This window comes from Arachis duranensis, chromosome 3 (assembly GCF_000817695.3).
Source record: "Arachis duranensis cultivar V14167 chromosome 3, aradu.V14167.gnm2.J7QH, whole genome shotgun sequence".
Lineage (NCBI taxonomy): Eukaryota > Viridiplantae > Streptophyta > Magnoliopsida > Fabales > Fabaceae > Arachis > Arachis duranensis.
In genome coordinates, this window is record NC_029774.3 from 6269360 (window position 1) to 6281453 (window position 12094).

The 12094-nt window shown below is 29.2% G+C and overlaps 1 protein-coding gene across 1 annotated transcript; it reads right to left on the bottom strand.

Moving 5' to 3' along the window:
- Positions 1 to 3460: 3460 nt before the first annotated feature.
- LOC107477238 (pathogenesis-related protein 1B) lies at positions 3461 to 3958 on the bottom strand. The gene has a single exon (XM_016097220.2). It carries the CDS (start codon positions 3956 to 3958, stop codon positions 3461 to 3463), a length of 498 nt encoding a protein of 165 aa, XP_015952706.1.
- Between the last annotated feature and the right edge of the window lie 8136 nt (positions 3959 to 12094).

Sequence of the window (12094 nt, forward strand, 5' to 3'; positions counted from 1 at the left end):
CTGCATGTTCTTTAGCTAACCTTAGGTATCCAAATCCATTTGGATCCTTTGATGTGAAATCTTCTTGGTTACCCAAGAGCATTAAAATCATGAACAACTTTATATAACTTACTATCATTACCAAAAGACCTAAGAAAGATGAAACATTGAGGAGGATCATGACCATTTCTATTGCATTTGTAGCACTGATTTTTGCCCACTGATTTCTGGGGTTTGCTGAATCCTTTTGGTTTGAAAAACTTGGAAGAGGAAGGTTCAGATTTTTGAAAGTTTGGTTTGAAAACAGATTTATTTTCCTCTATGAAACCAATTCCAGATTTTTCAGACCCAAACCTTTGACAAGCAAGTAGTTTGTTCAAATTTTGAGAACCTTGAACAAACTTTGCTAAATCTTCATTCAAACTTTTTATTTGTTCATTCAGCTTTTTGTTTTCAGAAATCAAATCAGTGGAGGCAGTAACTTCATGCTTGAGTTTGAATTTTTCTAATTCAGTTCGCAAGGCAATGTTTTCTTCTTTTAAAAGCTTTTCATTATTAGTTTCATTTGCCTTAATCTTTTTCAGAAGAAGATCATTTTCTGTCCTCAAAGCCTCATTTTCTTTTTTACATTTAGCATACTTATCCAAGAGTTTCTTAGAGTTCACAGAAATGTCTTTAATAATGTAGTGCAATTCATCAAGAGATAAGTCAGAAAGATCTACCTCATCTTCATCATTATGATCTGCCATCAGACATAATTGAGCTTCTTGATCTGAGCTTTTTGAGTTGGTGTCGTTCTCCAAGTCCTCCCATGTTGCCATCATCACCTTCTTTTTGTCTTTCTTGAATTTTTTGCCTTTCTTAAGTTGAGGGCAATCTGACTTGAAGTGACCAGGCTCCTTGCAGTGATGGCATGTGAACTTGACTTGATCTTTCTTGACATCTTTGGATGAAGAGCTTCCTTTGCCTTTATTTTTGTATCTTAGTAGTCTTCTCATTTTTCTTGCAAAGAGCACCATTTCTTCATCTGAGAAACTGTCATCAGATTCTTCTCCTTGGGCTGTCATTCTTGATTTTAGTGCTATACTTTTCTTTTTGTCATCTTTGTCTTGAGACATGTGAGTGGTTTCATAAGCCAGCAGCTTGCCTCTCAGCTCATCATAGGTGATTTTGATCAAATCATTCCTTTCAGAGATGACTGTGCTTTTCACTTCCCATTTCTTAGTAAGACTTCTCAGAATCTTTCTTACCAAGGTTTCTTCAGAGTAGCTTCTTCCCATGGCATCCAGATTGTTGATGATTATCGAGAACCTTTCGAACATTTGATCGATGCTCTCCTCTTCCTTCATACTGAACATTTCATACTCCTTCATCAGCATGTCAATTCTGGTCTCCCTCACTTGCTTAGTGCCTTCATGAGTGAGTCTGAGCTTATCCCATATTTCTTTCGCTGTTTTACACATTGACACTTTTCTGAACTCTTCAAAGCTGATTGCACAGTGCATCAAGTTGATTGCCGTAGCATTGAGTTCAACCTTCTTCTTTTCTTCATCTGTCCATTCGTTGTCCTCCTTTGCCACAACTTCTCCATCAGCATTCTATTTGGTGGGAACGTCTGGGCCATTGAGAATGATCTTCCAGATGTTGTAGTCAATCGACTGCACGAAGATTCTCATTCTCTCTTTCCAGTAAGAGTAGTTGCTGCCATTGAAGTAAGGAGGTCTATTATTGGACTGTCCTTCAGTGAGAGTGAAAGCCACGATGTTGGGATTCATGTTGTTGGCCATGGATCTTTACTCCAAGCTGTGAAGCTTGCCTTCTTGAGACCTTGCTCTTGATACCAATTGATGGTTCTAGTTGAACTTGAGAAGGGGGGTTGAATCAAGTTGGTTAAAAACTCAAAATTTCTTGTTCTGTTTTTGCTGTTGCTCGAGTTGCAGGAGATTATTTAAAATAGTCTCAAACGCAGAACATTAAAATAAGAGAGAAGAGGAGAAAGGGGCCAGCATGTATCCTGGTTCGGATTCTTAGTGCCATGAATCCTACATCCAGTCTCCACCACAAACCATGGTGGAATTTCACTATAATTCTCAGATTACATTCACCAATACTATTGAATTAATTCCTAATCCAACTAGTATCTACCCTTAAGCTTTATATACCAAAGCTTAGCAACCCCAAAGTGCTCTCCCAACTTGGAAGGGAAATCTATACAGATTCAATTCTCACCAAGTGCTAACCCAACTTGGTAAGGGGAACTAATCCTAGTTCATAAACCCAAATTACATCAGAAATCTGTGGCTATTTTGCATCACTCTTACCTTTTCTCTCTTGGCTTTTGATCATGGTGCTCTGAATTTGTGTGCTCTCTTTCTTAGCTTCAAATGTTGGATTGAAGCTTGCTATATATCTTCTTCTTGGCTTCATTGTAGCTTCATCCTCTCTGTTTTTCCTTGCTGCCCGTTGGAGTGGTCCTTGATGGCATGCAGTCATTTCTTCATCCTGCTCCACTTCCCCTGCTGTCCGAGGAGCTCCACCACTACCTCTGCTGTCCTTGGTGTTTCTTTCTTTCTTGGCATGTTCCTCTTTTTCATTCTGCTCCATTTCCTTGCTGCTGCTCTATGCAAGTTTGTGTTTTGCATAACCACGATCCACAGCAGTGCTTTGGTGATGTCCTTGGGTTAGTGTGTGTGCCCTTTGTGTCCTTGCTTGCTTTTACAGAGCTACACTTGTCCTTGCATGATACAGCTGTCCTCATATTGCTTTTAGCAAATATATACATAATCATTTAATGTTGCTAAACAGTATTATGAGAAATTGTTGGACTTGTTTACTGCACTAAGGAACAATGTGAGCTGCTTTTCTATTTGCTGTGATGGGCTGATGTATCAAATGCTAGTATACTTGGGTCTGCCACAATAAAGCACACATTAAACAATATTGAGCTTTTAACTCAAAAACAATATTTATCATCATAATATAACCCAAAATCAAACTAGGGTCAACAACCATAAAAAAAAACTACAAGACGCTGCCAACAACCATAGTACAAAATACAGTTTATACTTAATATATAAAAATGTTAGCTAACCAATATTTTATAAATTTTTTGTTTTATATTTAAATAAATAATAACTAATTCACTGTTTTTAATCATTAAAATATTAATTTCGTAATATATTCTATCATATATTATACCGATAATTGATAACACAACTAACGTTTTGATTTATTTTGCGATTATTTTACGTGTACACCAAAATCAGCCATCAAAGTAAGTTACAAGTATAAAATATATATATTAAAATACAAATACATATTGAAAAATAAATTAAACTACACATGTATTTATACACAAATATATTAATAACTAATTTTAGTGACTGATTTTAGTATATGAATAACATTTTTATTTATTTCGTAATAATAAAGGAGGATGGTGAGTCTAATTTAAATTTGGGAACTACTAATTAGTAATTAATTAGTAGGGGCGAGTACCTAAGATGTTGCCTGGAGGGTGATAGTAACAAATAACAAGAGTTCCACCATTAAGACAATTGGCTCTAGCACATCCTACATAAGTAGATGACTTGGAAACAACTTGAGTGTAGGTAACACAATTAGCAGGGTTACCAATGCAAGTGTTGGATCTGTAGTCGTAATTTTGTTTTTGTGCCACCCACCATGCCACAGCAAATGCTCCTGTAAAGCTTTTGGATGGACTACTCAAACTGTTTTGACCGTACATAGGATGAGGGGATATAGATACCCTATCAAGGCAATCCACAATGTGTTTACTCAAAAACGTGTTGGCCTGTGATGCCAACTCATTATCCCACAACAGAGGATTAACCCCAACTTCTGCACGTGCAATATTGTGAACTTCAAGATAGTCTTGTGGAGAGTTTTGTGCCAATAAACATAATGGGATTACCGTTATAAAACTTGTTACTACCGCCACAATATGCAACCTCCCCATTCTCTTTGTTTTTTTCGTTGTGTGTGATAATTGTTGCAAGTGTGTTTAGAGTTAGATAATATTGCAATAGATTTTGGATATATATAATTGACAATATTAAAATAGTTTTTTATTTTTAATATCTTCAATTAATATTTTTAAAACATTTGCTGGCAAAACTATTTATGTATTGATATATCAAAGAATTGAGAAGGCAGTAAGAAATGAAAGTAATTTAATGTATGTTAATTATTAGAGCAACAGAATGATGAAGTATAACCAATGAACCTTGACTTTTCATAACTTGAAGGATCAAAAAGGCTTGTGAATGCCTCTTCCTCATCGTCATTATGATCAGTCTCATTTGTGTATTAATAAAAATTAATAATTGAACGAGTGAATTTCTATAATCTTACAATAAACTTCTACCACTAAATAAAATATTACCTAACTAAATCTAACTAAGTTATTACCAAAACTTTTAAATTATTATTATTATTACTATTATTATTATTATTATTATTATTATTATTATTATTATTATTCATCTCTGTTGTTACGGCTCTCTCTTTTTCTCTTTTTTTCTCACTTTTTTCTTTTATTATTATTTTCGTGTAACACCACCACCATCTTTTTTGTCTTCTTTTTTAATTTAAATTTATTTTCTTCCTTCTTTTTTTTATTGTTGTCTTTTTCTTATACATATTGTTATTATCATTATCGTTATCGTTATCGCTATTGTTATAGTCGAATTTTTTCACTTTGTTCTGGTCAATTTTGCTGCGTTATCAACAGATTTTTTCACTTATTTTCTTTTCTATTCAAAATTTGTAAATCTGTAAATCAAGTCTTTATGAGATAAATTGTCAGTTTCACCATCTCATTTAGTTAGAAATTTCGGTGTTAGAGTGAAGGTATTTCGGTGTTAGAGTAAACACATTTCGATGTTATTTTTGTTTCTGCAAGAATTTAATCCAATAAGTGTGAATCTACATTCATTCAACTAAATAAGATATTTCGGTGTTATATTTTAAATTTTTATGTGTTGTTTTATATATGAGATAAATAGGGGTGAATGCGGATCAGTTCGAATATGACCAAAATTTCGATTCGATCCGCACTAAAATCATAGGATCGGATCTAATATCCGCATTTTTTATGTATGGATCTTATCCGATCCGATCCGCACATTTGCGGATCGGATATCGGATATATATACACAAAATACAAAAATATTTTTAAAAGTTTATTTTTATTAAAAAATATCAATAAAATTTATTTTTTATATTCGTTTAAATATGTTTACTCTTAAAATAATATTAAACATACTTTTCTTAATAATGAATAAAAATAATACAACATATATAATAATTATTAGTTAAAATAAAACATAAAAAGAATATTTACTTATTTATTTTTTTTATTTTTGCGGATACATACCCAGATATGCGGATACTTACATAAAATCCGCAATACGATCATATTAGTGTTCGCATTGGATCCATATCCGCAATTTTCGGATCAGATTCGGATAAACACTTCGGATATGCGGATCGAATCCGATCCATGAACATCCCTAGAGATAAGCTTTCAATTAATTGAATGTGTAATAATTTTAGAAATATTTAATATTTTTTATGTCGTATTACTGAACTTCTAGTGTCAATTTTAAATTATTTTAGTACTATCTTATTTTATTTTATAAAGTCTAGTAATCTTTTAGTATGGAATTTACTTTTTACATTCTGTATCATTATATTTAAATTTCGATGTCAATTTAAATAAATTTCGGTGCTATTTTTTTTTTGACAAGAACTCAATCCAATAAGTGTGAATATATTCATTCAGCTAAATAATATTATAATATAGTACAGACATATTCATTTAAGTATAATATGAGAAACAATGTTCCTAAAAGAAGAAGTAAGAGCAACAAAAAAAAGAAAGAAAGAATAATAATAAGAAGCAAAAAAAATACAACATTAAAAAAATATATATTTTTGTGTTTTTTAAGCAAAATTTCAGTATCAAAATTAAAAAAATTTCATTCTCATACTTAAAAAATTTTGATGTTATTTTTTGATAAATTTCTCAAGCAAAATTTCGATGTTAAAATTAAGAATTTTTGTGTCACGATTAAAAAATTTCGATGTTATTTTTCAATAAATTCTACATAATTCCTTCATCCTCCTTTTTCTTTTTCTTTTTTCTTGTTTCATATTTTTATAATTCTTGTTTCACCGTCTTAACAAGAACTTGTGTTACAGTTAAAACTTTTTGATGTAAAAAAATTGAAAATTTTCTGTATCACACTTAAAAAATTTTAGTATTATTTTTTGATAAATTTTGCATAACTCAAAACTACTCCTCTTCTTCTTCTTCATCATTATCATGTTCTTTTTCTTCTTTTTCTTTTCTTGTTCATCTTCTCTTTGTTATTTTACCTTCTCATAATCCTTCTTAATTTATTCACTTAACAAAAATAAAAATAATAATAATAAAAAAACACATAATACTACAAAATCACTTAAAAAAAACTCTATTTTAAAAAAAAAAACACACACACACAATTCATTATCTTCTTGTTTTTTAAAATTGTTTTTAATTTTTTTACTTTTTCTCTATCCTTTTAACATCACAATTTTATCTATTCACTACCAGCTACTACTTCCCGCCGTCCATAATGACCACCCCGAAACAACTTTATGTTGTATGGTCGTCAAAACTACTTTTCATCATAAAATGACGCAATAATTATAAACTGATTATGGAAAATATACGTTAGAACTTAGAACCATGATATTATTAGTACTAATTGAGGACATTTTTAATTATTAAATGAAAAAATATACCCACACATATAGATCATAGAACAGAAGGCAAAAAGCGTTTGACAAATTAAACATACACAACCATATAGTTGCAAAACAAAATAACCATAAAAAACTGCAATACCAAGAACTATTACATAGTGCAACAAACTTATTTAGTAATTAAGGGATATGTAACTGCGGTTAACTTGGATTATTATTTGGTAAATACTAATTAATCATCAATAGGGGCGTTGACCATCATCGTTACCCGGAGGGTCATAGTAACAAATAACAATGGTGCCTCCATTATTGTTACACTCGACTCTAGCACACCCTAAATAAGTAGATGCCTTAGAAACCACCTGAGTATAGGTAAGACATTGAAGAGTACCATCAATGCAAGAGTTGGATTCGTAGTCATAATTTTGTTTCTGTGCCACCCACCATGCCACAGCATCTACTCCTGTAAGGGTTTCTGTCGGACCACTTGTAAGCATGTTCCGCGTAAAGGGACTAGCTTCGATATATTTGACCCGCATACAATCTTCAATGTGCTTACTCAAAAAGTTGTTAGCATGTGATTCTAACTCAGAATCCCACACTAGAGGTTTAACCCCAACTCTTGTACGTTCAACATTGTGAACTCTAAGATATTAGTGGACAAATGATTTCTTTTTAATAGTTAATATATTAAGTTGTTGATATTTTATCAATTTTTACATACATACATCATACATGTATATATGAATCGGAATAATCAGTACACCAGATTAATAAAGAGTGCATACATAAATTATTATATTTTATAACACTTCTATAACCTATAGGGACGGCTATTATGTTAATTACAAAACTACTATCTACTAAGCAGAGTTTAAATAATAATAATAATAACAAGAGAAAGTACAGAGGACATCACTTTTATTAAAATCTGATAAATACTTAATCAGCAAAAAAAAAGTAAATAATCTCACATCAATATATAAAATCTCACACCATTAAAAGTATCAATAATAACTAATTGATGACTAATTGATGGCTCATACTTTTTCATAATAATAATACACAATATTTATTTCTAGATTAGTAAAAAAATGTTGTAAAGACATTCATTAATAAAAAAATATTGAAAAGTTTTAATTTAGTTATTCATAGAATTTAATTTTAATATGTGTAAAGTAGTTATATAAAAATAATCAATATAAATTACGTATTGTCATATCAGCAAAAATAATTATATTTTATAATTAACGCATGTATGAATAGTCATTTAAATTAAAAGAATGAACATAATTGGACAACAATATAAAATAATTTATATTGTTAATATATCATATTATCTATTACATTTATTATTTTAAATATCTTTAATATTAGATATTTGTAAGATTCTCTTTAGCAAGATTTTTATTCGTTCAATTATACCCAAGGTTGCGAGAACCGGACCGGTCAATGAACCGGTGAGGTTACTGGTTCAATGGTTTAATGATTCGACCGGAGTTCAACTGGAATTCAACCGGTTTAATTAAATATTAAATAAAATTATTAAAAAATCTAAAAATAATTTTAAATAATTATATAGAATATTTAAAATATTTTTTATTTTAATAAATAATAATTATATACTATTTTTAAATTTATTTCAAGAATACATATTAAGAATAAGATTGGACACATACATAATATTATTTAGGTATGTCTAATCGTGTCTGAAATTTTTTTTTTATTTTTTATTAAGATATCGTTATACACAGCAGACACGCATATCGAATAAGTATCATATTTAAAATGTGTCTAATATGCAGATACAGTAACTCAATAAAATATCTATATTTCATAAATTATAATAATATAATATAAAAAATTAGTAACTTTTTTAAGTAATTTTATTAATTATGGTAATATGATATAGAAAATTAATCATTTTGTTAGATTCATTTCATTAATTATAGATTTATAGTAATGTATTATAAAAACATTAGCAGGTGCAATGCAGGATGGGCCAGCATGTCGAGCTAATTTTTTATTTTGTTTTTACCAAGGTTGCGAGAACCGGACCGGTCAATGAACCGGTGAGATTACTGGTTCAATGGTTTAATGGTTCGACCGGGGTTCAACCGGAATTCAACCGGTTTAATTAAATATTAAATAAAATTATTAAAAAATCTAAAAATAATTTTAAATATATTAATTTAATAAAAAACTGGCCGGTTCGATCGGTTTACCGGTTAATCAGTCGGTTCGATCGGTTTTTTACCGATTTTTTGCTAGCCGGTTTTTGAGCTTACCCGGACCGGTTAACTGACCGGTTCCCGGTTTTTCCGGTTGAACCGGCCGGTCCGGTCCGGTTTTTAGAACCATGATTATACCATAGTTGGTATTCAGCTTACTTGAGTAAGTGTATTAGTTAACCAAAGGATCAAGAAGGCAGCATACATCAAAAGTATTAGAAAGTTTCTGTTGTTATATTTTAAAATGTGTTTTTAGCGTACAAGTTAGTTAAACCTTTAAATAAATTATTATTTCTAACTAAAAATTTTGAATGATGACATTTTTAATAATGAAATTTGTAAATTAATTTGAAGGTTGAATTGGTTTGATATATAGAACGAATTACTTAAAACGAGTAGTTTGTTATGTAGTTTTGTATAATTACTATAGTCTTTGATAGGTATAAAATAAATTTATATCTTTCATAGTTACAAATATTTATTTATTATTTATTTATTATTTAAAAAAATGAAAGAAAATATTAGAATAACATCTTCACAAACAAAGATAGAATTTATTATTATGTCTTTAACACACATAACAGACACATATGACCTCAGGTTGGAATGGAAGGAACAGTTAGAGTGATTTCAACAAATGGAGACTCAGATGAAAGTATATTAGGATCATATGCGCGTCGCTGGCATCATCTCGATTGGTGACAGCACCGCTACTGGTAGCCCACAAACATTACCGCCTTATGCGCCGCCTCATCAGAGCCACAGGAACGACAACGAAGATGACTATGGATCTTTAGTATTTACTTATTTAGTGCTTTGTTTTATAGTTTCATTGTATTTATTTGATTTACTTGACTTTTAATTTATTTGAACATTTGATAATTTATTTGTAAATAATAGGTTTCTATTATTTATCAATTGACCATTAGTTGTGTGAAAAATAAATTTAAATAAAAAATTAAAATTAATCATTTAGTTCACAATTTTTTTTTAAAAATTGACATTACCGTCGGATTTACTAATGGAATAATCCGATGGTAATAGTGCAGGAAACAATTAATTGTGGCGCCAACATTATTATCGAAAAAATTCGCCGGTAACCGAATAGTTTTTCATGCAAGTAATCCGTCACAGAATCCGATGATAAATATTTACTGACGAGATTTATACCGTACGATTCCTTTTGACGGTAAATCCGATGGTAACAACTTATTTTTTTGACCATAGTTGTCAGAACCAAACCGGTGATCAAACCGGTCAGATTACTGATTTACTAGTTTATTGGTTCAACCGATGAATTACTGGTCTAACCGGTAAAACCGGTCTCATGTATAAAAAATAAAAAATAATAAAAAACCTAACATTAAAAGTTAAAATACACATTTTTACTAATATTTTAAGAATAATTAGGTCTCGAATTCTATAAATAACTAATAAAAAGATAGACATAAAATTAGTCCGTACTACTATAATAGTATCTTAGTTGGACACAATAAGAATAACAATCTATAAATTATATCCAAAGAGTAATTTTAAAGTCTAAATATCTTTATATAATTAAATAATTATATATAAATTTATTTTTTTTAGAATAAGTAATTTTTATTTTATTTTTATATTAATTATTATTTTTTATTTTAAAATAATTAATTTGTACTTCAATTAGTTAGCGGTCTTCTTTTGAGAATGGCCAAGTTCGATTCCTACCTTAAAAAATTTAAAATTTTCCAACCCCGCACGCAGTGTTTTTCTTGTATTATGAACCTCTCAAAATTATTCAAAACATAGATTATTTCATATTTATAAAATACAAAATCTAAGAACAAATAAGCAAATATTAATTTCGAATAATCCTTGTATTTTCAAAACTATGACATAATAACCATCAACATTTTAACCACAATTACTACTTTCTGTGTTTTTTTTATTAATTTAAATTTAAAAAAAATAATATTATAATATAATATCAAATCTTCTATGATAAAAAAGTCTAATTCTTCAATCCTTGTTAAATCTCAAAAAGTAAAAATATCATAAGACAAATAAAAATAATATTAATACAAAATTTACACAAATAAAAAAAAGACATATTAAAAATATAACTATTTATATCACTTAAACTAACTTTTATAAGTCACACCAAAACCATTTCAACAATCATCACCTGTCACCAAACCCCATGTATACCAATTACCAAACATTCTTAAATCTTAAGTGGTTTCTTTTGCCATCTTCTTACCGTTTTTACTAGTTTATGAACTTGACGCATGTATATATATGTTTTGTGTGGTCGTCAAAACTACTTTTCATCGTAAATTGACGCAATAATTATATATTGATTGTGGAACGTATATGTCACTACCATGAAATTATTAGTACTAATTCAAGACTTTTTTTTTTATTAGAATTTAATTTTAATACATTGTCAATGTAAAATAATTTTACATATACATTTAATTACATGATATTATATCAATAAAAATAACTACTTTTTATATTGACTACGTGATAATTTATCTAAAAAAAAGACGTAATTGCACCACTGTGTATCAAAATTAAACTCTTCTAATTATTACATGAAAAAGTATACCAGCATATATAGAAATAGAACACAAGGCTTAACAAACATACACAACCATATAACTGTAAACCAAAATAACCATAAAAAACTGCAAGACCAACAACCGCAGTACAAGTGCAACAAACTTATATATATCATATCCAGATTACATTAGATTAACACTCCAAATTAGTCTTTAAAAGAATTTAATTGGACACATAGTCTTAATAATAAATTTAAATTACCAAATCAATCATCAATTTTTTTTATTTTATTGAAAAAAAATCACACTTCATATCTTGGATAAAAAAGAAAATATAAATCATTCTTCATCATTATTTAATAAAAATACCAACTACTCTAGCTCATAATATTTTTTAAAAATTCTTAAATAATTTCATCCACGCATACGAGCAATTTGATATAAGAATTAATTTGTTTAAGTAATAAAAATGTAACGTAAAATCTGATTTGGTAATTAAAATTTGTTAAAGATTAATTTGGAGTATTAGCCTTTGAGTTTAATTTGGATTATTTGGTAAATACTAATTAA